The sequence below is a fragment of the Haliaeetus leucocephalus genome, unplaced genomic scaffold (assembly GCF_000737465.1).
Source record: "Haliaeetus leucocephalus isolate CR32 unplaced genomic scaffold, Haliaeetus_leucocephalus-4.0 Scaffold819, whole genome shotgun sequence".
NCBI classification, from domain to species: Eukaryota; Metazoa; Chordata; class Aves; order Accipitriformes; family Accipitridae; genus Haliaeetus; species Haliaeetus leucocephalus.
The window spans coordinates 503992-531802 of NW_010973255.1; the positions used below are offsets into that span (position 1 = coordinate 503992).

The 27811-nt window shown below is 39.0% G+C and overlaps 1 protein-coding gene across 1 annotated transcript in view; it reads right to left on the bottom strand.

Annotated features, from left to right (window-relative positions):
• SYNJ2 (synaptojanin 2) overlaps positions 1 to 27811 on the bottom strand; it is a 68199-nt gene that overhangs the window by 33521 nt on the left and 6867 nt on the right. The window contains exons 2-6 of the mRNA XM_010581837.1: positions 25317 to 25403; positions 15985 to 16255; positions 13297 to 13522; positions 4029 to 4112; positions 2135 to 2196 (exon numbers count right to left, since the gene is read on the bottom strand). Coding sequence (XP_010580139.1) covers positions 2135 to 2196; positions 4029 to 4112; positions 13297 to 13522; positions 15985 to 16255; positions 25317 to 25403 — 730 coding nt within the window. The remainder of the gene's footprint in view (positions 1 to 2134; positions 2197 to 4028; positions 4113 to 13296; positions 13523 to 15984; positions 16256 to 25316; positions 25404 to 27811) is intronic.

Below are 27811 nucleotides of genomic sequence, written 5' to 3' on the forward strand. Positions count from 1 at the left end.
GGATTTGTCAGGGAGAGGGGACGAAAACGATCCACTAACAAGATTACCATTCGCTTCTCACAGTGCTTTCTCAACACATTAACCTATCAGATGGGAAAATGTAACAGGCTAAATCCACTCTAACGCTCTCAGAAAAGCTGTAGCAGGTTGTTAAGTTTCAGTGTCTTTTTCCATATAAGCAGTCACTTATTCCTTGCCCATTTTCAAAGGGCCGACTTTTGCAGATCTGTAAGCAGGGCAATCCCTAACTTCATCTAACCTAAAGGCTTTACTGTGCACAAGGGAAAGAAGGAATAGTGCAAGTTGATCCTCATATTTATGTTTCTTACAGGAAAGCTATTCATCAGTTGTATCAGGGTCAGAAAGATTCTCCGAGCTGAATGGTATTACAAAGTTGCTCCTTGCTAAGGTATCCTCAATTTCTTGGGCGGCACAAGAGGATGCTGAATAAGTTGTTGTTTTCTTCTGTCGTGGTTTAACCCCAGCCAGCAACTAAGCAGCACGCAGCCACTCACTCACTTCCCCCCCACTCTGTGGAATGGGGGAGAGAATCGGGGGGAAAAAAAAAGTAAAAGTCACGGGTTGAGATAAGAACAGTTTAACAGGACAGAAAGGAAGAAAATAATCATAATTATAATAATAATAAAATTACAATAATAATAAAAGAATTGGAATATACAAAACAAGTGATGAACAATGCAATTGCTCACCACCCGCCGACCGATGCCCAGTTAGCTCCTGAGCAGCGATTCGCGCCCCCACCCAACTCCCCGCAGTTTATATACTAGGCATGACATCACATGGTATGGAATACCCTGCTGGCCAGTTTGGGTCAGCTATCCTGGCTGTGTCCCCTCCCAACATCTTGTGCCCCTCCAGCCTTCTTGCTGGCTGGGCATGAGAAGCTGAAAAATCCTTGACTTAGTCTAAACACTACTTAGCAACAACTGAAAACATCAGTGTGTTATCAGCATTCTTCTCATACTGAATCCAAAACATAACACTATACCAGCTACTAGGAAGAAAATTAACTCTATCCCAGACAAAACCAGGACATCATCTTACATAAATTATCTCTGCTGTAGAATGCTAACTTCTAAGATGGAGCTTCAGGGACACTGGCAGGGCAACTTATCATGGCATCAGGTGACCACAAGACTATGAGTCTCAAAGGCATTTGAATTCAGTAGGATTTAAGAGCTTTAAAAAGTTTGGAGAATATAGGCTAAGACCCTTCAGAGCAGCGACTGCTATGGTGCATAGTCCCTTTAGATTCTAATGCCTGTTTGAGGTCTTCAGTGCTGCAAAACTATTAACAGTCACTAATGTCATGTTTGCTAACAGTTGCAGTAAATGAAATCAAGGAATTTAGAGGCCTTACCCAAAATCAACATAAACTCTGATTTGCCAAAACCAAACCAAAACAGAAATTAATCACATGACCTGGCACTTACAAGTTGAAAACTTCCCACAGGCCAAATCCTTCATGTCCTTTTCAGGCAACGTTCCCACTGATGTCCATGGGAGTTTGCCCTTAAAGTTTGCCATTCAGAGGAATCAAGCTAACGTACGGCTTTTTTTACAGTTTCCAGCTGACAAGCAGAGTATTAATGGTTTAAAAAGGTTTACAAACCAGTCTTTGGGTAAAGTAGAAAAGCATCAGCATGACAGCATCATAGAACACTGATCATAGAGTAAGACACTGTTATTTCTATATAGCAGTAAAACAATGAGGAGAAAAACAAATCCAGATTGGAGAGGAAGCAGTGTTTACTTTTTAATTACCTAGGTTACAGTGGTAAAGAACACATTCTGTGTACCTTAAGTGTAAATTCACATTTGCTGGCTCACAAAGTGTTACACAGACACATACCACTCAGTATTTCTTAGCTTGTTTCTGTGAAAGCTAGGAGACCAAATTAATTCAACTACCATTGAAAACAAAAGGAAAATGCACAAAATAAGTAAATAAATAAATAAAGTAAACCCACTTAATCTGCAACACCTGTGGGATTGGCTACATTATTGGAGAGATGTTTCACATCTCTCAGGATTTACTAGGAAGGCATAAAGTTGTGGAATCTTGGTTAAACGCCAGGCTGCTATGTTATTGCAGAAGTGGAATGAAGCTTACCTGTCAAATGCAGGAGCATTAGCTTCCAGACCTCTGTTAAGCCTTAGACGATAAGAACCCACCTAAATAAAAATATTGGAAAGAGAAGAGAGAAATAACTTCTTAAATTGCTAGAGTCCTAAATCACTAGATGTCTCCCTTTTTCCTTCAGAGGAAAACATCCCTTTAACAGTACCAGACACCTCTAACAGACTTCACACACCCCCACACATAATATCCTTAAAACAAAAGCCACAGCTTTTATTAGACAACATTTACAAGTGAAAACACAATTATCATTAAGCAAAGGGATACCTACACATCTTTTTTTATGCCCAAACAAATCACAACCCTTCACCAGCTTCCTCTAGCAAATATCCCACACTGCCTCACACGAGTATGCCGTGTGCCCAGCATTCTTCCTGCCCTTTACTTGGCAGAAAAGGCTGCAGTTATGCCAGCTCCATGGGTTGTGTGTCCTGAGTTCTTTCATCTTTCATTATTTACAGAACTAAAAAGCATCAGAACAGTCCTTCTGAAAATATGAAAGATGAAATCCTGTGCCATCAATCTAATAGGACTTTTAATACAGATGTTAACAACAGTAGCCTCAAGCTCTTTTTGAATGCTAGCTACTGTTATTACAGTATGCAGAAGGCTTCTTTCCTCTCCAAAAATGACACTGCTAATTATTTATAGGATCATGCATTTTTTCCTGTACTTCACCATCTTCCTTTGTTTTTCATGAGGTTGTTTTATGCAATTCTTTCTAACACTGGTACCAGCACACTCACATCCAAGGGAAAGTTATGAGTATTCACCAACATAAATGAAAGCTGCATAATCTAATCCAGATCAGGCAAAAAACCAGACTGTGTCCCTACTAAAAGGTTGAAAATTCGGTTTAACTAGACATGCTACCCACTAGCCAAAAATACTTGGGGAAAAGCTTTATGGCTTCATAACATACAGAACCACAGTGCTGGATACAGCTACACCATGGGCAGGATGTGTGCACAACCATACAGGCAGACCTGCTTTATAAAAAGAAGCAAGTATTACACTGGATGGGGCTAACAGAGGGAACACAGATCCTTTAGTCATTTTCCTTTCACACTAAATGCAGTAGTTCTGAATGGTGCTAGGTTTAATGATAAAAAAGTATCAAGTAACTTTCACAGTATCTAGAAGAACAGTTATATTACGTATTCTCTCTACCAACATATATGCATATATGTGCATCTCATTCCAGTTGCTTATCCCTCTGTTAAGCAATTGCAGAGAGTGCTAGGATGATTCTTATTTGAGCTTGTAACTGTATATAAACTCTAAGTCACAGACCATATGTAACCCACTAGGCTTGATGCAATAATCTCCTGATGAAACCCTACATCTCTGCCTTGCAAAAGATCAGATTAGATCATCATCACCCTTTTGACTGAAATCTAGCAAACACACCATCCAGGCATTATACTTTGTTTCAAGGTAATGTGCTCCTATAGAGCTCCTGGTATCCCTAGATACTCCAATTTTATTGTGGAGGTCAATATCATCAAGCCAACCAGGCATTTCATAGGGAAAGGTTATTCCAAATCAAATTGAAAATGTTATAAAGATATTGCTGTAAGCTTCAGTTTAGGACATTAGGATACAGCCCTTACAAATAGTTCCCTGTAGAGGCACACAAACACATGAAAATGTTAAACTTAAATTAACTATAGCCATTTGCCTGGTTTAGTTCTGTTTATCTAAACATGCAAAATTTCCTACAAGGTAAATCTAAAATGAAAGAGCTCGGCATTTTCACAGAATGAGCTTTGCAGCTCATTTAAAATAACAATTAAATTTTATGTAACTTCTAAACTATAAGTAGCAAGAGAGATAAGTAAGGCAGGCTTTTCAATTGTTTGTTTACCTGAAGCCCCGGTTGCTCCCAAAACAGTGGAACAGAACCTCTGATCTGCACAAAGGAAGAGACGTCATCATCCAAGTAAATTGTCTGCAAAAAATAAAATAAAGGGAGGGATTTCTGCAGTTAGAGCTATCAGTCTGTGACCCCTTCATCAGGTGACAGTTTAAGACACTGAACTCAAAGGGTAAAAAAAGTAAACCATGTATCTCACTGTATCTGCTTACTGCTCAGTCACTTTTCCATAGTCTCACAGGCAGTGGAACAAAGCACAATGTATTTGCTTTCATGTCATCACAGCAGATTCAATTCACTACTCACCAGAAATAAAAGAAAATTTAAAACACCACCACTGGCAAAAAGGAAGGAATCTCATCCACAATGAAGATGGATTTGATCTACTGGTGGAGACACTCAGGAAGACCAGCCATATACTCTCCCTCTGTCTCTCGCAAAATTTAACGGTGCAAAATGTCATTGCTCCTTGCGACCAATGATGGGTAATGTCAGGTGTGGGATAAGCTTATCTCTTGCTTTATTTACTATTTCTTATTTCACTGCATGTTGTGCCTTGTCAGGGTGTCAAAATAAATCTCAGTGAAACCAGCAGCTTTGCCACTCCCATTCTGAGATACAGTGAACAGCATGTGATCTACTTCTTTTCCAGCAGGCTTACAGTGAGAGGCTCCAAACTCCCCATTTCCTTCCCTAATCAGACCTCAAACTCTCCCTCAGTATTTTTTCTTATGATCACTGCTAACAAGCTGATTTTTAGTCAAATCTACGCAAAGTAAAAAGGCTGATTTCCCCCTTTGCCTTCCCCGTCCACCAGCCCCCAAACAAAGCATTACATTATATGTTAACTTAGCACAAAAGGTACTATCTTCAGATTCGGTATGACCACAGAGCAACTGTGCAAAGCCCGGCTCATTCCCCTGGCCTATACTTAGCAGTGGAATCCTGGCTGTTTTCCATGGGGGATACATGATACACATCGCTGTTATCTCATGCATGACAATGAGTCTTCTGCAGCCCTGTGGAGGAATGGCATCGAGGTCATCCAGGTAACTGCTTCTCTAACCACATCATATAATTTAGCACAACTGCTGCCAGCTGGCTAGTAGTTCCCAAAATGGAAAAGAACATGAAAATGGGTTACTCCACAGCTTTAATGTGGTTTGTGCTTTTGCATTTGCCACTAGATGTGCTGGCTGGGGGGCTCAGGGGAAGTGCCTCCATTTACCTTGACCTCTCATCTTTATAATCACCACCAATGTACAATTTTTAGAGCTACACGTGTGAAAAGAAGTATAGCTACACCAGAGAGGTGGGTATTTAAATATTCTGTCACCAGTTTTCTCTAACTAACCTTTACAATATTTTTGCAGAGCACTTACAACTATCCTCATTTCACTAAGATGAAAGATTTAAGTGGCTTTGTCAGGGACACAATGTCAGTGTTAGAATGATGGCTAGCACAGATGTAGTGCAAAACTGCATGTTTCTGTGTTTTTAGCTTCACACCAAAGAATTAAGAACCCTTCTCTGTTGCATCGCATCCTAGTGCAACCCCCAGCAAGAGAGGTTGTTGCTCAGAGAAGCTTTCTTGTGAGGCCTGCCTCACAGTTTGAGTAACACGGCTCTAAAACACACTCTCCCACTGAAGTTTTCTAAACATTGCAGGTACCTGAGTGCAGGAGCTAATTACCATGGAAACACACTGGTGCACCTTTTCTTTGTGCGTCTGTGCTCAGGTGAGTTCATCCTGCAGTTGGACTACAGGAGGGGTGAGCAGGCCCACCTTCTTCCTCTTTATCACATCCTCCCTGAGACAGGTCATACCAAGATCAGTCAGTGACTTCTAAACACTGAATCATCTTTTCACTCACAGTCATGGACCCAAAGGAGCTAATTCTAAGGTAAAGCAGATTTGCGTAGCTCCAGTGACAGCCCCAGCATTATCCTGACTCATAGTAAATGAGGATCAGGTCCTGAATCTACACAAGAGAGAGTCAGGACTGGCTCACTTCAAAATTTGACAACAATCATCACCTTAGCAATGAATGAGTTGAAATGAAACATCTAATGATAACGAATACAGACAAAGCTTTATATGAAGTACAGTTTGGCCGCTCAAACACCTTGCTACAGAGGATCAGTTTTCTTTACAATCTTCTGGAACATTCCTGTTTCCATAACTAATGGAAAAATCAATAGCTCAAGTTATCTCTTTAGCCAGCTCTTTTAGAAGTCCCAGCTGCAAATTCTCTAGACCCACTGACTAAAAGATAATAATAATAATAATTTTAATACCTGCAGTTTAACATCTTCCTGAGCTACAGTTTAAATGGAAAGTATTTCATCAGTTACAGACCATGAATATATAACCTGCCTTCTTTATGCCAAATACTGAAGAAAAATACTGACCAAACATTTCTGCCTTCCTGCATTAACAAATGCTCATATTTCCACTTATTAGTGATTCAACATTGTAAGAGTTAACAGATGTTTATTACTACTATCACTTACATTTTCTGTTCACTGGTTTTCACCCATTATGTCTTCTAATTATTTTCTACTCTATTAAGCTGTCCGTTTGGAGAACTGAACAACAACAAAAATTCAAACTGTTTGGGGATCATTCCTGTGACTAAACAGGATGCCTACACCCTGATGTGATAGGCTGAGGGGGTCCTCTGTCAGGATGAGGTCTAATACAGAACTCCCCTATGATGATAGGGCATTTAAAAGAAACTGACATTTTTATGCACATTGCCATGTAGCTTTTAGAAATTCAGGTTTTTGAACTGGGAGCACGGCATCTCCAACATAGTAATTCACAAGAAAGTTCTCAACGTTAGCACTTTTTTTTTCTTTTTTACTTACAGGGCTCATTATTCTGTTTTCTGGAGCAATTCTGTGGTCTTTCACAATCCTCTCACCTCATTCTTGTGACCCAGATGAATCCAAAATTATTTTCTTCCAAGCTGCCAGTGAGTTGGAAAAAGACCTAGGATTTTTTAATGAGTGGGAGAATAACACCCTTTTCTGCCAGTCATTCCTTCCTAAACAGACTGTAACCATTTCATTAATCATTACAACTGTGCAAATCTTCCCTGAATTTCAGCAATACCCACTATCCTTCATTCACCACTCCAAGGAACATGACCCCTGATCTTGACATTGCCTTCTACTATGTATGCCCCTTGACCTTATAATAATAGTGGCAACAGCCTTCCTACCAGCAGACTTGTTAAGCAAGCAGGTTGAAAGACCAAGACTAAGATGACTTTCCAGTTCAAGAATGGACATAATCTTAACACCCATATACACTATAAGAAACTCCATTTGTTAAAATCTTAAATAAGCACTGATAATATATCCAGGTTAAAATTACACTCATAAATAAAAGATTCCAACTTTGTTGTTTATGCAATTCCAGCATTTGTGCATGGGTAAGTACAGAACTTCTTTTCTCATATTCTTCCAAGCCTTGATCATTTTTTGTTCACAATGTCATGTTCTCTATAAGCGCACATCTGTCCTACTTTTTTGTCGTTCTAGTTTTGACTTTATTACCCTGTCCTCTAGCAAATCCATTTCTCTTATTCTAAGGCACTACACAAAAGATGAACAGTTCTTTAAGAAAAGAATCTTAAAGAAAAATAAACAGCACTTTATTTCCAGAATTTTCCTGTCCTCTGTTTTCTTTAACTCGTGGACAAGAAAAACATCCAAGAAGATCACACCCGTTTTCCTCTAGAAGTTCAACAACAATCAGTTACATTTTGGACAACACTTCATAATTAGGGTTGATACATACCACTAAATTTGTGTCTATGGGCTTCATAAAACTATTGTGGAGTCTTCTGTTTTGTCTTAGATCCAAAATGACAGCCAGTTGTTGCCTACTTGTCCCAGGGAGAATGTTCATTCCTATCAAATCCTCAAAACACTTGAGGACTACTTCATTAATTTCAAAGGGTCTGGGCCATAGAACAATCCAATCCAGTTAGCTGGATGGATTTTCAGATGTTTCCTGCAGTTTCCCATCAGACAACATAATAGCAACTAGACACCTAATCCATGTGGAGGACCTCTTTGCCTTGATAATAAATTGCTTGTCCTCTGACCTCTGGTGTTAGAATTTGCCATGTTTTTCTTTCAACTTCTGTTGTCTTGGACTCTTTTTTTGGTCTCTTTCTCCAAGTCCAGGATCAAGGGTGATAGCACTGACAGTTCAAGAGGATGTTTCTCAATCTTTCTCTTCTGATGCATAGGGCCAGACCTTGCCCCTGTGATCCAAGGACCTTTCCTGGTAACACAAGCTTCATGCACAGATACCGCTAGTAAGCTTCTGAGCAAGAAGCAAACATCTACATCAACCAGCTGGTGTTCTAATCCCAGTGTGCTGTGCCCATTCATCGCTTGGAATAATTTATTCATTAATCTCCATCACTCAGCTTCCTTAGAAGGAAATAATTATCCAGTCACAACTTCAAACAGCAAAATTCATTACAGACTCAAGGGGCACACAGAGACACAGTCCGTGATGAAATGGATACTCACATGGCTTGTTCTGGGATCCCCAGCTCTGCCACACAACCCATAAAGAGCATGGATAACAGATGGCCTAAACATACCTCTCTGTGAGTCCCTTTAACTCAGACCATAGGATCCAAGGATATACTTGCCAAAATAATCCTCTTTGCCCCTCCTGGGGCCATACTAAAACTTGATCCAGAAAATAAATTAACCACATGATTGCATCCATTCTTCTCCTGGAGAGCTATCCAATATGGTCTAGAAGTTATTGTGAAATAGGGATCATTTTTCTTAATCCATGCCCGACATTTTTTTCTTAAAATGGAAGAATGGGAAAGTTAATCCAAATTCATGGCATTTCCTTTTAATGTCTTGTCAGGGTTTCCATTTTCTTTATTGAACAGTTCCATGACGGGGAAAACAACTGAAACCATTCATTTATCTTTGGTAAATTAGAGTTGTTCCCCGTAAGTCACATATTAAGATATTAAGAGTTTAGCATGACTCTTTGGAGGATAACCGGGGGAGGAGCTGAAACGTAAACAGTGACAGGCACACAAACTAAATGAAGAAAAGCACACTTGTTTCTCAAAGCTATCAGCAGAAAAGAATTGAAAGAATGCAATACAGTCTCAACTTTAAGGAATTACTAGGGGAGGAAGAAAGGGTGAAGGGAAACATTTAAGCTATCATGGGGAAACAGAGACTGATTTTAAAACTACTTGAGGATTAACTGCAACACTGCAAGTAGAAAGGGCTACCATCCCATTACAAAATACTGGCAGCACATCTGGAAGTACATGTTACAGGGATTTCAAAAAAGCCCTCTTTTCTCTGCCCTTCATATTTTGTTTTTCCCACCATTTTTTCTTTCTTCTTTTTTCTTTGTAAAGATGCAAGCCAAATGATCAAATATCTGAAATATCTACTAGTAGCTTTTTTGTTTTGAAAAGCAAAAGTGAAGTGAGATATTTAACTTTTCCCCCCTTCTCAAACACTGTGAGTCACAGCAGTTAAGTGAGCCCACAAAAAATGACTCATTGCAGAGCTAAAATGCCACAAGGCTAACTCAGTGGGAGACAAAAGCATACCATCTATGCATAAAAGAGCTGCTTGGAGATAAGACTAATTGTTTCTTCCTCTTCTAAAACCAGAAAAACATTAGAAGTAATTCCTACAAAGGGGGAAAAAGTCAGAATGGCTTTTCAGAATCCTAGGGTGCTATTTATCCACGAAAGCACACAGCCAGCATGCCATTATACTGTACAGGCTGCAGCAAATGGAAACAAAATGTTATTCAGCCAAGATATTACCTCACAGGCGATTAGTCAGTAGTCTACTATGAAAGTAGGAGAGAGTTTATTCTAGGACTCTTCCTTCCTAATGGTAAGCGGATGCCAGCTTCAGCTGGATCTCAGGCATCCCAGTGGTTAGCCCAACTCTGCTTTCTTAGGACACGCAGCTTGGTGCAACTACTGTTTATCACCATTAGCAACAGCAACCTTCTTTTCTCCTTTAAAAACAAAAACCAAACAAAAACACATGATCCTTTAAAACTGCAAACCCTTGTTATAATTTTCAACCTACTCAAGCCTTTCACCCTATAACCATTTCACTCTTGCGCTTTTGCTTACCCAATTGCAAAACACTCAAAAGCCTTCAGTCCTCCCACTTCATGGCAGCCCCTTGCTGAATGGGAACAAAGCACAGCAGTTCCGGTGAAGAGCCTAACCCAGCCCCAGCTAAGGGAAGCATGAGCAACCAAGTACTGTTTTGCCACTCACCAGGAGCCAATCCTCAGGTTTTCTGCTGGGATGCAAAGGCCATCTTATTTTTCATGCTAATCATTTGCAACATAATGTACTCCAGGAATATAATTAAATGGAATGAGTTAGTTCTGACCCAACTAGCGAGCCGGATAGCAGAAGTATTTCCCATAGACAACTGCTGAGTGCAGTGCCGCAAATGTGAAACTGATCTGAAAGCAAGCTGACAATCCTTTCTAACATTTTCTTTCCTCTGCATTTCAGCAAGAGAACATTCTTCAAATCCTGAGTAATGTAGTTTGCACTAATGCTCATGAGAAGGCACTCAACTAAAATAGTAGACTGTACCAAGTTATTACTTAAAATGGCCTATGACTCTTCTTCTGTTCCCAAGTTCCAGAGGAAAATTCCACTTTTTGGTGAGCAGACCTATCTGCATCTCCCAATGCACTGACAGACCTTCCAGAAAGATATAGATGCTGCAGGACTTACAGTTGCTTTGGAGCAGAGGCACAAAAGAGAATTATTAGCAGAGAATTCAGAGGCTGACTTTAGAGACCCAAGCACTGCAGGGGAAAAGTTTGGCATCCAACAAGCAGAATTTGTGGAAGCCTGAACACTAAGTGGAAAGCTGCCAGGCCAGCCTACTGAAAATGCAAGCAAACCAGGAAAAGGAAGGACATGAGCAAAAAGCCACCCACATCTCCGATGAGAACTCTGACCACTGGGCAGAAGGTCACACATGTAACATCATGCATGCTTTGAGCATGTCTTGGGGATCAAACCTCACCAGCAGACTGCAGAATAGCAGTCTGCAACTCCTCCAGGTGTTCTGCGGAGCAACACAGCACTGTCGTGTCTAAGGTAGCTCTACATGTGTCCTTAGACAGAACCAGGTGAAGAGGTTAAAGCTGCACCATCGAGGCAACATCTTAAGGAAATTTTGAAAGTACCCAAACACTGCTGGATTTTGGACAAACAGGTGCCTGAAGGCATACCTGCCTCATGCAGTGGGATAACGGAAAGGGCAGCACTGAGCGTGAGCTGCTACACTCACGCAGTGCCACGAGGAAATACTAGTGCTAAAGTATGGGCACTTTTGAGGGGGGATGCCACCCTCAGCAGTCAGGCACAGTCCTACAGCGACACAGCTATAACTCCTCTGGAACAAGTAATGACACAGCTAGCTTAAATGTCTCTATGCTATACTCACTGTGTCACATAGAGATGTCTCACCAGCCTCCCCTTACGAGCATCATATAAGTAATCTACTTGCATTGTATGTGCACCTACATATATAGACACATACATACACATATAAAAAACAATCAACGCTACATACACAGTTTTGTAGATCTGCCCAGAAGACACTGAAAACAACCAAATTTTAGGAGCAGATCCTTGTCCTTTGTTGAAAACTACTACCAGCCATTTATCTATTCTGCTTATAGAGACATTTCTGTATGATGGTTCTGACTGCTAGTAATTACTACTTCTATTCAAAAAGGAAAAGGTGATTAGACTTGAATAAGAAAGCACTCATGTCAGCTGGCACAGAAGATTTCAGATTCTTCAGGATCCACTGCTCTTTGTTCACTTTCAAGGTAGTAAGCTAAACCATGTGTAATAAAAGCAACTGACTCTGTTATTGTGTTTGGCTGTGTCAATCAAGGGAGCCTGCTGAATGCATTTCACCCATACAGTTTGTCTCAGCATCAGCTGGAAATAAGGTTTTTACCATCTATTTATAAAAACTGTGTCATACCACCTCTCACTGGAGAGAATCCCCCACAATGCAAAGGGGAATATAAAGCAAGGTCTCTTCCAAAATGACTTGCACTGGAATTTGCCTGACTCTGAGATGATGTTGTTTTTTCTCCAATTTCTTTACTAGCCAAAGATGATTTGACTCCTAGCGAACACAGCTCCTTTGCTGGGCAGCTTATATATATCTATAAACTAGCATAATATATTTGACCGCAGAGAGTTCTTCACCATAGCACAGCATACGCTACCTACCTTCTATAAACGTTGTCCTCACTTGTCTGCAAAAGTCTTGTGAGGCAGGAAGTTAATAATCACCCTCATTTTATAGCTGAAAAACTTACTGTACAAAGAAGTGATGGCTTCAATCCAATAAGGCAGACAGGAGACATTAATATTTATGATCATAAAATTTTATATGATTCTAAGTGACTTCCTTAGAGCCAAAAGCAAATCTCAGGTCTAGTCTTTGCTGAAAATCACCCCCAACATCCCTAACGAAATTCTTTTACATGAGCATAGAAATAGTTATGCCACTGTACTGCAAGAGACTTTCAATGGCTAGCCCAGCAAACCTGGCGGTATGGACTAACAGAGATACTTAAAATGAATGAAAGAGAATTGAAGTGTAGAGACCACAACTTTATAAAAAAGTCTTTCAAACTAGTTCTCCAACACTCTATAGCACGGGCAACATGATGAATTTTAGAAAAAATGTACTTTAAAATGTTTGCAGAATGTATAAATGTATGACATTTATTCTGGAACATTTCAAAACATTCTTTTGGTTAATATGCGGGCCTCATGACTGATGATTCTAAGTAAGTTCCATGCAATTGAGAAACTTACCGTTACACGTGTTGGATTTCGCATGAATTAACACATAGAGGTCTCTGAGTGGTTTAAAAACCCATGTCTATATTTCACTACAATATCATATGGCCAGACTTTCACATTGAGGAGAAAAAATCAGAAGTATTTGTGAAAATTTTGTGCATGGAAAAGTCAGAAACACAGAAAAAGAACAGATCACAAAGAAATGCTTAACGGGCAACAACAAATACATCTGTTATGCAATAATAGTTAAAATATTCTTGAAAAAAACACTTGCTCAAGTCCTTTAATTCTTGTTGGAAATTCTGCCCCAATTAAACTTGAGTGGACTGAATTATTCAAAGCTATTGGATACATCTGCTTACCTGCTCTGTCTCAACGAAGTTAGACACATGTCCATCATCATTGACCCCTCGAATGTGAAACCAGACACCAGCTTGCTCACAGCTGATGCGAGAGATGAGGCAGGCTTTCGCCTTCTTGTGGGAAGCATAAACAGTGCGAATGTCCACTACACCACAGATCACTTTCAGCAACCAGTCAGAGCAGTTCACCTGGTAGTGTTTGAAGGGCACATGCAATAGTTGGTTCCTGAAATGTTCAACAACATACAGATACATTACTGAATAAAATAAGACAGACAGGCATGGGTGCCACCCCACAACAATCACTAATTTAAGCAATTAATGTTTTGTGATCCCTTTTCTGATGTACCTTTATTTTATCCAAAACCAGGAAATATCAGGAAGAAATCCTTGTGAACTACTACAGTGAACAGAACATGACAAATTTTAATAGCACAGCTACCAACAAGGTGCTTTCCTTATATCTTGTACCTCTGTCTTATAAATTCAGATACAAATGTCACCTCTTTCAGCTCCAGAAATACATTTATATTTAGCAGTCATTTTCATAAATTACAGTGCTGTCAAGCTAATTACTTTTTGAACAGTACCACCCGGCCCTTAGCATACACTACAGGATGAAGAGCCATTTTAAAATCTACCAGGATTTTCAGGAAAATTTTTCCAAGCAGGAACTGAACCCATAAGTCAATGGAGATATTGCAAAAAGTGCTACTAAAATTAAGAGGAATGTCTGTTTTAACTTTCAATTTATTTTAAGATCAACAACCCAAGAAACCTGTCATGCCTGGTTAACAGTGATGCTAGTCTCTTCTGTTATGATGGCTTTCCTCATTTCATTTTTCAAAATGTGCCTGTAGTCACAGATGAGGGCCAAGAAAATCCCTTTTATGATCATTTATTGCTCAGCAGCAGATCCATATAACATTTACTACATCTAGCGAAACCCTTGAAAAATTGTTCTTCCAGAGTACAACATTTCTCTGAAAAAGGTGCAAGTCATTCTTACATTTTTAAACTAAATATGTAACTGAAAAAGTAGCTCTAGAACAATTTTTGGTAGCTCTTCCACCTCCTTCTCCTAGCTCTACTCACAGAGGAAGTCTGGACTCAGACAAATTCCAGTAGAATTTTTGTGTTGTTGCAGTTCATTTAACAGGCAGTTTGTGTTGCCTATAACTAAGGTTTTCTGATACTTTTCATCACGTAACTATTTATCCCATTGCTTACTTTTCTCAAGAATCTATTTTTAGTCTGAAATTTCCCATATCACACAGTTGCCTCAAGATAAATTTTCTTTGGAACATCTTTTTGTCCTAAATGTGATGATGTTGCCATTCATCTGTGTTCTACAACATATAGGAGAATGGAAACTCCTCAAGGGCTACTTCTAGGTTAGCCAGAAGCAGCAAAGAAGGAAAGTTCAAATATTTATCTTCCAAGAAGAAAAGTTTCAAAAGGCAGTACAGGTAAAAAGAGTTGCTTTAAAGGTTTTTTCTTTATTAAGGGATACTGCCACCTTAGGAGTTTCATCACCGGAACACAGCTCATTTGTGCCATGTGTCTGACTTGACATGCTTGGTAAGCTTTTTGAGAGGGATGCGTAATTAGCACAGTTGCAAGCAAGTTTTAGATATCTGTCTTCCGAGTTAAACTCAAAATACTAGATCTTAACAGTCAAAATCGCACCATATCTGGAAAGATTATTTAGCCTGAATGAACTGCTCTCTCATGTTTATTTACCATCCATTATGAACTTTTTTGCTTATTTAATATTCACCTCCTTTGGGCCACAAGACTTATCACACATTCTAGCAGCACACCCACATTTAACTCTGCCAGTTATTCTCCACCTACATCATATAACCCTTGTTTATTTCCAGTACAGCTATGCTTCCTGCGTAACTATCTTTTTGTTTAAAAAGAAAAAAATGAGGTTATAGGAATTCAAGCATTCTGCCAGAACTTGTAAAGCAAACAAACTGAATTACATCAGTGGTGAACCTACCACCTAGGGAAGACAAAACCCAGCATTATGTGTTTTCCTTTCCATTCAACTAATACTTACCACAACAAGAAAAAATTTTTCTTTGCTTTATAAGCGCAAGAAAGTAAGAAGTAGAGAGCAGTGTATCACAGGAGTTTATTTCTGTGTAACATACGTTTACACTGAGCTGTAAGCATATTAATATTGATGTTTTCATCATAAAAACTGGGGCATATTATTGAAACATTAAACTACAGACTTTAAACACATACATTTTTAAGAAATAGAAGATTCTTCAGCACAGATGATGGAATTTATGAGCAGTTCAAGTGCAGGTTTCTATTAGATAACTCTTAAAGCAAATTATTAAAAAGCACTGCAGGGGAAACTATTCATGACACAGAGACGTGTTTCTATAGTGTGAACAATACGTCTTGTGTTTCCTTCTTAAAAACACAAAATGTCATTATTGGAATTGCATTTCACTATCAGATTAATTTTAATTAAACAGAAGTTATTTGTTTGACCCAGGTTTACCATGAATTCACTAAGGCCACACACCCTGTAAAACTAGAGGACAATGAAATGAAATGAAAGGAGGTGCACCTGAAATGCATATGTGCATTTCCCTCTGAGAATCTTTGACCAGTAAGATACAGGTGGGGATGACAGAAGACTTTGGTATAACGAGCAGTACTAACCAGAAGAATGAGTTACCAGATTCATAGTGGTTATCACCCTGCTTCTGAGCTCGCACAGTCAGGTCAAAGTTTGAGCCTGCATTAGGCCAGGAGAAATAGAACATCCCAGAGTTCAGTATTTTCTTCAAGGCAGTAATGCGCTCCTCTTCCTTGGTTTCTTCCTGGAGAGGACAGAAATCTGTTGCAGTAATTTTGTAAACTTCAGCGTCCAAGATTTTTCCCACTGACGTACAGCCTGTCACCAGGACCAGAAAGTGCAGCCGAGTGTTACCTAGAAGGTGATAGATAGTTACAAAAGGGTTACAGGTGGACACAGGCTATGCCGTTTCACAGCAGTCCTGTCATATGCAATGCTGACAGGGCTCCAGCAGAGGCCAGTATCTTTGCTTCAGAAGAAAAATACAAACGACAAGCACACTATGTTCGTTTACATTTCTGAATTCCTTTTGACTGCAGGTGAGTGCAATTGCATAATATTCCACAATACTTGTAAATTCCCATCCTTTGCTGCATTTGAGTGTGGTTTTCCCACTTACTTTATCAAGTGCAATGAGCTTGGTGTTGGGACACTACTGAAAAAATCAAATTTCACCACTCTAACATACAGCTTTCATTGGATTTGATTGAAGGGAAAGGTAAAAGACTAGTCTTTTATGAGATAAAGTGTATTCCTCACCATGGATTTTTCAGCTGACTTCTGAATTTTAAAGATATGAAGCATTGAGATTTCTTACTGGCTTCAGCTGAAGCTGGGTGTGGTCAGCCATTCAGAAACTTTCGGTATTACCAATTCTTGAGATTTTGCTTTTCATGTCACAAAAGAGTGTACATGATTAGATGACAACCTCAGTTATGACTAAAAGAATTCCAGCTCTCATGGCTGTGAAGCAAAGTGTGCAATCATGAAGCAGCTGAACTTCAGGGCCTCCAAACTAAAAGATAAATTTTGAAGCTTGAGAACACCACTGTAATCAGATCTTGCGTACACAGCAGGATTTCAGCCTCTGCTCTTTCTCTCTGAAATGATAAACTAATCAAGAAACAGTAGAACAATTGTTCTGAAAACACTGCTTTTGCTAGGAAGAAACTGTTTGATTCACTTAAATTGCCCTCTAATGGAGACAATGTCATCCTATTCACTCCAGTTAGTAAGAAAAGGTGGAAATGAGCCAACATTTATTGCTCTAGCATAGCAGAAACAACAGCTGACCTGCCAAGACCATCTAATTAGCTAAGGGTACAGTGACAATCTGAGACAGCATGGCTTCAGACAGCAAAAGGGAACACTTTGTAGAATTGCTCTTCAACCCTCCACGGTGGCCCGCTGTGCGAAAATGCAGACCAACTCTCACACAACAACTAGTTTTTTTCTGAAACACCAGCAGGGGTGTCCTTGCTTCCAGATCACAGGCTGGCTACAGAAACTTGAGTTAGGGGTAGTTTTCAGCAGGGCCAGAATATTTGCGTAGGCACATGGGACTGGAATGGCAGGACAAGGTGGGGGATTAGATCTTATTCATTCTGTTCTGCTGACTCCAGTTTTGCATAAAGGCCAGTGTAGGTGGTATTTACTAAAAAGCTCTGTTCACCACATTTCTTTCTGTAACAAGGGTATGCTGTGTTCTCCTTCTGGAGTGTTTTAAAGAAGTACATCTTCTGTACTTTTCTAGATGACACCATAGTGGAGGATTAGAAATACATAAAACCTGGCATGTTATTCCTCCTTTGCACATGAGTCTGCATAATTATAAAGGATTAAGAGTAGGAGATCCATCAGTTATCACCATGGCAGTTCATACCTGACTAAATACTGTCTTGCACCCTCCAGAAGGTGTTAGCTGTCTCTCAGGATAACTAACAGCTTCTGCAACTTTGGTGAAACCATGCAAAACTGATTAGCTCAAAGTAAACTTGACTCATGAGAATTTGGAAGCAATGTATAGAAACACTATTAATATGCCTTACTATGAGTCAGCTTCAGGGACAGAAAACCAGTAGTGACAGACTCGGAGAGCTGTCTGGCTGGGATGCCGAGACAAAGAATACAAGTGCTTTCATTGGCTTCAATGACCTTAAAATTTCCTAGAGGGTTCAGAAGAGACCAAATGAGAAAGTCAACATTAAAATAGCCAAAAAGAACAAAAATTTAATAATAGTGGGCTTGTTATCTGTGGTTCTGTCCTTTGAGGACCTTGTAACCGGTGGAAAATAACTGGATCTAAACAAAGCAATTCTATAGTTTAAGAAGGCAACAAGTAGGAATAAAGCATGACAGAAAAGCCAATCAAAACTAGACAGTTTTGCCTTACCTAGAAACTTGCTATCCCTCAGCAGAGACTCTAGACTCTTTTTACTACCTCCTCTACTCACTCCCAAAATGGGAGACACATCTACACATGCAGAGGTCCAGCATCTCTACTCCCCCAAATCACTAGCTAATGAGCTCAAAAACTAATCACAGCTAAGGAGCTACTGCATTGTCCCTGAAGTATCAGGAGACTGATGGCTTTCTGAAGCTGTAAAACCCTTTCCTGCCGCTGTGCAGTAACCCCACAGGAGAGAGTTGGGGTTGTTTAGCCTGGAGAAGAGATAGGAGAGCTTACTGCAACCTTTCAGTATATAAAGTGGGCTTATAAGAAAGATGGAGGGAGACTTTTTACCAGGCCCTGTAGTGACAGGACAAGGGGCAATGGTTTTAAACTGAAAGAAAGTAGGTTTAGATTGGATACAAGAAATTTTTTTAAATGAGAGTGGTGAGACACTGGAAGAGGTTGCCCAGAGAAGCTGCGGATGCCCCATCCCTGGAAGTGTTCAAGGCCAGGTTGGACGGGGCTTTGAGCAACCTGATCTAGTGAAAGATGTCCCTGCCCATGGGAGGGGGGTTGGAACTAGATGATCTTTAAAGGTCCCTTCTGACCCAAACCATTCTATGATTCTATACACAGAGAATAAGTCTCTTTACAGTACTCCAAATTACGGAGCAGCCTTCATGCACTTTTCATGACGCCTTTGAACAAAGGCAGGCTGGCAAAGGAGTTCACACTTACAGCCCACAAAATTGGAGAAAAACTAAGAAAAGAGACAAATAGATTTAAGCTACAATAAAGCTAGCCTGCTTTGCTGCTTTGTCCTCCTAGACTGCTCTGTGAGCTGAGGTGGTCTTCAGATCAACTCTAACCTCTCTGATTTGCTTAAATTACACAGGATAAGCTACAGAACAGCCAGAATGCAGAAATCCCACAACACCACAGCCCCAGCTTAACACCAATCTCTCTGACTCTGTGCCTTGGAAAAAAGTCCCAAGCCCTGTCCCCTGATATCACCTTCATCTCAGGGACACTGTCCCTGGGAATCAGCCCTGGGCTATCACTACACTGTCTGCAGAAGGAAGATCCTTGCCCGATGCGCATACCGCTCTTGGCACAGGGAGCAAGCTAATCACAGTATTCTAATGACAGCTCTCAGGCCTGTGCCCTGCCCCATTTTTATTCACAGCACATATGTAGCCACAGGGTCCTGAACAGACGTAAGGCTCCTGTCAGCCTTTTACCCTTTTGGAACCTCACACAGTAAAATTAATGCTACCAATACACTACTCTGCTATTCATCTTTTAATCATGCCTCCATTAAGGTCTAAGAAATTACCCACCACTAAGCTATTCAGCTAAACACAGTAAAACAAAGCTTTCCCCATCTCCCCTTCTTTGCCAGCAACATCAGCTTATGTCTGGGAATCTCTTCTTTCAATCCCAAACCTCTTTTTTCACACTGTTTTCCCTCAACCCAGACTGCCAATGTTTTTAAATATATTGATAACTACATTGGACAAGTTTTTGATGGAAGTGATAACTGCACTACTTCCACTCATGCTTTCACTTAGACATTTTGTCAGATTGAAAATGCTATTCCAAAGAACAAAACAAAAGCATTACATATCCAAATAGTACCTCATATGGCAGAAACCTAACATTGCCAGCCACAGGAAAAATGCTTCTACTTATTTGCCAGTCACTGAAAGTCTGATTATTATTATTATGGATATATTAAAGCAAAAAATCAGTCCATTTACTTCTAAATTTAAACTTTAAAAAGTCAGTGTGGTTTCTTTTCTGGTATGTAAATGTCAATAAGCCATAATCGTTCCTGTTGAAAATAGATACTTAACATGAAAACAGCTGTATCAACCACAACCCTACCTAAATGAACTTAAATTTAAGGGTAGAAATTGCTTAAATCTCTTCAGTTAGGATGGATGCTGCTACTGGAACAAGTAATTTTTATTAAAAGCAAAATTAATATCAACTTTCTCCATTTGTAAAAACTGCAGATACTAAGTTATTTGGTAATTGTTCATTCATTGCAAGGAAAATAACATTTTTAGCTGACAAGAATTTACTGACAAATTCTTTTAGTTCCTAAACAATTCATTTTTATTATCAAGCAAATCTCACAAAAGAACGCAAGAAGTTGCATTCCTGGTTTACTATACCCACCCACCCCCCAAAAAAAAGAAAAAAAAAAAAAACAACAAAAAGCTAAATCAAACAAACCAAACAGAAGAAAAATCCTGCTATCAACACAACATGGAATTTTCTATGGTAGGTGGATTTGTGAGGCCATGGCACAAGAGAGTATTTTTTAAAATTAAACTGGTTTTGCTGAGAAAACTGTGAAAATATCACAACTTTAATGAAATAGATCAAATTGAAACACCCAGACATTCCTTAAAGCTAGAAGGCATTTTCCCTTAAAACAATCAAGACTAATCCATTAATCCCTGTAGCCTTACCTTTACAAAACTGCAGCTCACTACCATTTCCAATTCTGTAACTATATTAAAAATACTGTTCCTTTTACATTTCCAGTGAAACCATTTTTATGCATGTAGCACTTGACGTACCAGACTAACACCAATCACAACAAAAATACATCAGATAGTCCAGTCAAATCCACCTGGCAGCATCATCAGGAAGCACATTATGGGGTTACAACCTTTGAAAGGAGCTAAACAGTATTCAAGGTATTTATGTTTCTTCTGTCCAGAACATCAAGAGCAACATGGAAAAAAAATACTAAAGCCATGAAATGACCAGTCGCTCCTTAAGTGTAAGCTCAAACAAGTCAGGAAGCTGAGTTTTAAAATGCTGGCAGTGCATCCTCAAGATTCCCTAAAGTCAGCTGCCCTGCCAGTACTACCTACAGAGGCTCCCTGCTCTCAGGATTTCCCTGCATATCTGGAGTAGGGGACAGGCCAAACTCCAGTCTTATTTCTTGAAACAGGAGGCCAACAATTCTTACCAAAAAAAGTAATTAATGGAAGGTAATTTTCCTTTGATTTCATGTGCAGTAGAGTAGCAGAAAGCACATTATATTCAGCTGAGAGCTGCAAAGTGCATGATGAATGGGGCCAGCACTAAGGCCAATAAAAAGCAAGCCAAAAATTGGAAAACTTTTTCCTGTGAAGTGATTAAGGCTCCAGGTCTGGATCTTACACTTCACTGTACCAACAACCACATCAGCTGCAGACTATTTACCAGGCCCCCCACCTTGGAAAACAAAAATATTTTCTTTTTTTTTTTTCTTTAACTTTTACAATTAGTTTAAGATACAATACTGCTTCATATTAGCCTTTCTAAACTTTACACATAGATGAAAGTGATTTAGGAACATAAGAACTGCAGTTGAAGATCACAACTTTAGAAGTGTCCCTCATTTCCTTGGGATGCAAACTGGAATGTTTTTTAAAAACCTTTGAAATAATTTTAGAGCAAGAAGTGAAGTGTTCCTTACTGGTCATGCTTTCTACAGCAACACATCTGTAACATGAAAAAGCAAGACCCACCTACAGTACTAATGAGGGAGGGGAAAAAAAAAAATCTTTCAAAGCTTATGAACAAAATTTTGGTCTCACATAGATGGGTATAAATGTTCATGCATTGTGACCAAGATCATTTTTTTTGCCCCATTACAGCTATAAATCACAACTGTCTGTAAAAAACACTTCTGACGAAATGTAAGAAATGTTTTGCTCACAGCGATATGTGCTGAATGCCCTTTTATCAGGTTGCACAATGGAGGCAGAGGATGGGGAGTATTTGGCATAGAAACAAGACAAAAATAACTTCCATCCATTTTTTCAAAAGCTCTTGTGAAACCAACTGCCTTAATCCAAGTTGAACGGGAAACGCAGTTCTGGTACGTCACACTCGACAATAATAAGCTGCAGTTTCTGTATTTAACCTGTCTACATGACTCAAGGCAATTGTTTCCCCTGCAGTTTATGGGATGACTTCAGTGTTGCCTATTATGAGCTGCAGTAAAAAGGAGGCAATATGCAATTCTTATTTTGTCCTTCTTAATTGTAAATATTTCACTCAAGACTGCCTTTTCCTTTTAAAAATGAGTTTGCTCCAGCTTTTGCTCATTCTCCATTCCAACCCAGCCATGCCATTGCCTTACGTTCCCTCAGCCTGTTCCAAAGCCACTCCACACATACCTCCACTTCACTGTATAGTCCACTGAAAAACAATTTGCAAGGTTTTTTTGCCTCTTGTCTGCCTTCAAAATTAGCAACAGAACACAGCAGAGGAGCAGATTCTAACCACCTAGCTGAAAATCTCTGAGGAAATCTATAGCAGAATTATGAAAAGAACCAAGATTTTCCAAACTACAGTTTTCGTATCAAAGTTACTCTTTCTCCCTCTTCTAAATACAATTACATTATTATGAAATGTTCAAAAGGAATAGAAAACAGGTACTTAGTTGTCCTTTTTGCTTTTGAAACCTCTTCCTTTCAATTACACATTGTATATGTGCAAGAGCAAGAGTATATACACAGTCAAATGAATTCAGAATGCCTCCTCAAATACAACAGCTGTATTAAACTCAACAACCTATGTGGTGATAGTGCAGAAATACTACCTTATATATGCACCCCTTCCTGACATCACAATGTCTAAACCAAACACTGCAAAGCCAGCTCTTTTAACACTTTGCTTAAGATGTATTTGCCACTGCTACATCTTCTTTGGCAGAAAAATCTTAGCTGAGATACAGCTCAGAAACACTGTACAATTCATGCTGCTGCCATCCATCTCACAAAAGAAAGCAGCAGAATTTAGTGAGTCATGTTAACAGACATAAGTACATAAAAGTGAATGTTATTACTGGTGGGAAACATTAACTTTGTGAGTCAGTTTCACATACTTCATCTACTTTCTTGTGAAAAGCATGATCTACTTTGGCAGGCATACAATGTGATTTATTTGGATCGCTAAGTAGCGATATTTACAGATTAATTAAAGTGCTCAGAGACATCTTTCATGTCTTGAAAAAAGGTCTCCCCTTCTGCTCTACAAATATACTCTTTAAATATCCCAATGGAATGTACTTTCACAAATATTTTCAGTTAATTTAGTACTTATGGTCTGCAGGTTTCCAGTAGTAACAAAAAAATACTGATACTCCTGAAAAAAGCCCACGTGATCATTGATGCTCAGTGAAGAGTTGGCCAATTATACTCTTGTTTGCAGCTGCTAAAATACATTATTAAAAAAAAAAGAAAAAAATTACATTGCATTCCTTTCTATTGTTAATCTTTAACATAAGCAACAGCTAAAGTGATGGAACTTGCTTCTATGCAGGATGGAAGAGATACCTGAGATTGTGAAAAAAATCTGGGCTACATCTTGAATGGTGAGATAGCAGACATGCAATCATCTTTGCTTTTTTAAAGATGTTCAGCAGCAGAAAACGTTTGTTTACCTTTGCTTACCATTACAGCATGACCCCCCTGACTTTTCACTCAATCACAGTCAGAAGTTTGCCTCCAGTAGTTAACTTTTTTATCCAATTACCAATAAAATTTAACAATCCCTTCCAAAGGAAGTCCTGTACCAGGACTTGTAATTTAATGGTAGAACAAGACAGAGGTGCAGTGACAAAGCTCAGAGAGGAAAAACCTCACACTTCAAGGGCACCAAAGTTAAAGTAGGTGGTGTTCAAAAAGAAATAAGAACATGGGAAACACAGAAATAAAAGGATAAAAGAGAAAAAATAAGGCTGAGAATATTTCACACCCCATTTGAAATCATTCATCTTTTAATATGAAGACTAAAACTGGATATATTTAGTTCCCACCACATACAAGAAATTACTCTCATCTGTAGCTTCAAGAGCTTGAATTCAATAGCTACATTCCTTTACCATTACAGCAGGATTCATTAGACTCCTATGAAGAAAAACAGGTCCAAGTACCAAGAAAAACTAATCACAAGCCTTCCCTTTTTAATTACACTAACAAACTGATATTAATCTCCGTAGAAGTGCCTAATTAACTCCACAGGAAACAAAACAAACAAAAAGCCCACATTAATTTTAAAAGACTAGATGTGCCGACAGTTTTAAATTATGACACAGAAATCTTTCAGATTGCAGTTGCCTCTTCAGATCAATCTCAAGTCATATTACTCAAGCCATGAAGTGGTAAGCAAGCTATAAAAAGATATGCTTATATCTACTGGTCTAAATACACCAGTGCTCACACCACCACTGACTTTGGTAGATTCCTTGACCAAGCATCAAGTTATATGGAAAACAGTCCTGTCATTCCTCCAGGTCAAAATTAAGGCTTACTGTAAGAAGACCATGGGAACAAGGCATATAGTGCTTTTTGTTTTCATGCATCTTTTTCATCAGTGAATTTGAAGTCTGCTGTGTAAGGTACTATTACCCTCATATCAACAACTGCAGTTCTCTTCCTAAAACATGCTATTTCCATTAACATTCCTGCAGGCAGTGTAATAGCAAGTCCTTTGCTAAATCAAGATTCCCAAACTGTACAGAAATTTACAGCAATGATGATAAATATTCCTTACTATACTAGTTGAAGTTAAAGGCCTCTTTATGCAAATCCTTATCCATGTGAATTACCCAATTAAAGGCAATTGGGTATTATAGCAAGGACTGGCAATCTGTAGTACTGCAGTCTCAGATGACCATGATTAATCAGTGTTTAAACGTGATCCTTCAAAACAAAGCAAGAAATCATAACTTGCCTTGGACAAACATAACGGGGAAAAATGGCAATTATCTTCAGGCAGCTAAGAATGTTAGAGAAAACAAAAGCGATAAAAAATCTGAAATTCTTACGACTATTCTGTAGTGATATGCTTTTGGCACAGGACAGAAAAAGAAATAGATCTTTTCCGGACTGTACATAACAAGGTGCAATTAGCTTTCACAAGTTAAGGAATTGGACAACTTTAGTCACATGTTGTCTTTTAGCATTGTCTGAGCATTTTATAATCTCGGTGATACAGATGGTCACTTACCCCATTTAAGCTGAAGCTCTCCTAAGCAGCCATAAGCATCCATGAGTTTTTCATATTGCCCTTTAATTGCATCCTTTTCTTCTGGAGCTGAGAAACAAAACAAAAGGCAGCAAACCTTAGTTTTCCAGTCTTTATAAAATTTTCAGATTGCTATTGCCTACACCAATGCTTCCCAGTTGATTTTTCTCAGTAAACAAAACTACAGTACAAAGGTATGGTTAAAATGCTGTAAGAACACAGTGATAAAAAAGTAATGGGACAGAAATGCATAGCCTCTCCACACACCACCCTAGAAGAAGGAAGGGCACTCACTACCTTTCCAAACAACGTGATTGTTAGTAATGTTCTTATTCTACAGTACAGATGCCACATCAGTTTCAGAATAAGTAAAGGAATATACAGGCACATGTAAACTTCACACCTTTCTAAAGTAAGAACAAAAATAATAATTTGTCTGGCCATAAGCTAAAATATATTAAATCTTTTCTCAATGTGCAAAAAAGAGATGGTTTCTGCTTCCAGATTCTCACAGTCTCATTTCAGACAGAATTGTAATTTTTTTATGCAAGATAACATAATTTGATGTAGACACAACATCAGATGTTGATTTCAAGAGGAATTAAACTTATATTTTAGTGAAGTAAGAATTAGCTGATTAAAAATAAAGGGTCAGATGCTGATGTTAGATTTGTATATTTCTGCAAGAACTGACTTCAATGGGCATAAACTGAGCATTTAGATATTAAGCCAGAACATGGCCCAAACTTGTTACTGGCTACTTTAAAGTAAAACCAAAGTACTTCCTGAATGAGTAAGTCTGTGTTTTGCACAAATTTCCCAATGAGGAGTAAGGTTGGCCTAATGAATGGGGAAAACAGGCTTTCACCCTCAAATGTCCATTTACTTCTCGAACCACAGATAAACAGCAATGTGGTACTTTTAGAGGTTAGCTAATACTTTACAATCTTATGCTTCTAATAAACTTCAGCAGTTAAAAAAATCTGAAACCTCCGGGCATATAAAGGACAAAGAGAGCTGCCTGCAATGTATGATAGAACAGAAAAGAATGAAACAGACTTCTCTTTATAAACCTCAAGAGGCAAGTAGCTCAGTGAGAAGGACGGTAAACAAATAAATACCCCACATATCACTGACATTTTGAGGTGAAAGGAAGGATAATTCCACTCACAAAATTCCTTAGCAGAGGCAACCCCCAAAGGAAATCAAAATACATTTGTCTCAATTTTTGCACCCATGACAAATAAGGAAGGCTTGTTAATTTTTTCTTGATTTAATTTTTACTATCAGACTTTCACAACTTATTCACTCTGCTTTCTTAGAAACACTGAGTGAACGAGGAGAAACTAGCAAAACGTTGATGCCACACACACCAGTGAAACAGGACATAAGCAACAGAAAGAGGACAGATAACCTCTGGACAGGAACAATATAAATATGCAGTAACAGCACCTCTTCAGAGCTGAGACTCTGGAAGCTCAGTTCTCTGGCACTTCGAAAAAACTTCAGCAAAAACAGTTTAGATAGACTATAAATATGTTATGCTTTTTTAAAAAGACTCCCTGTGAAGCCTTCCTTATGTATTTAAAAAAAGAGAGGTTAAAAAAGTGATGTTTCACTTCCCATGGCATCTTCACTAAGTAGAAAAGAACAGCAACAACATACTGACTTTTTTCTTAATTCTGTTCTCTGCCTTAAAAGCTTATCCTTGTTCCCTTTAAAATAAAAAGGAAAAACCATAAACAAAATTCTTGCTCCAAATATTCCACCTTTAGGAAGAAATAAAGAATGACAGAAACAGCAAGAGATTTAGATGTCAGACTGATGCAGGAGCTCACAAACTTGCAGGCTAGGCACTCCCTGAAAGCATTTAAAAGACACCTTGAAAGCATGGTGGTACTCTTCAAAACAGAATTACGGGTTGGGAAGCTGGCTGTTAAAATGTCTGGTAAGAGTATGATCCAAAAGAAAGGAATTTATTTCAGTGTGGAAATGAACAACACAGAACTCACACCACTAATAGCAAGAAACACCTGACACTGGCACATACAGAAGCCACTGAAGTTTCCCAGGTCAAGCCAGCGGCATCACACGCACATCAGCTCCTGGCACGGGACTTTTCCAAACACACAGACAAATAGCTGTGTTTTGCCAGTAATGGTACAGAAATACCCCGTCACTCTGGGCAGGCCATTTGACAGAACATTTGCCTGCACAGTAGCATCAGTCAGGGCATCAGTACCAGCAGAGCTGCCTGGAAGGGAGAAGCAGGCTCTGAACACAAAGTTCCAGGAGGACTCTGGGCTGCATTGCCACTCTTTTTGGCTGGCTAACAACTTGCCAATAACTACTATCACATGGCAGATTCTATTATTTATCACAGAGTTCGTTTTGCTCCCTGAAGCAATTTAGACTCGGAAATCAAAAAAGTGACAAAGTGCTCTTTCCTTGACGTTTCCATGAACTCTCGAAAGATA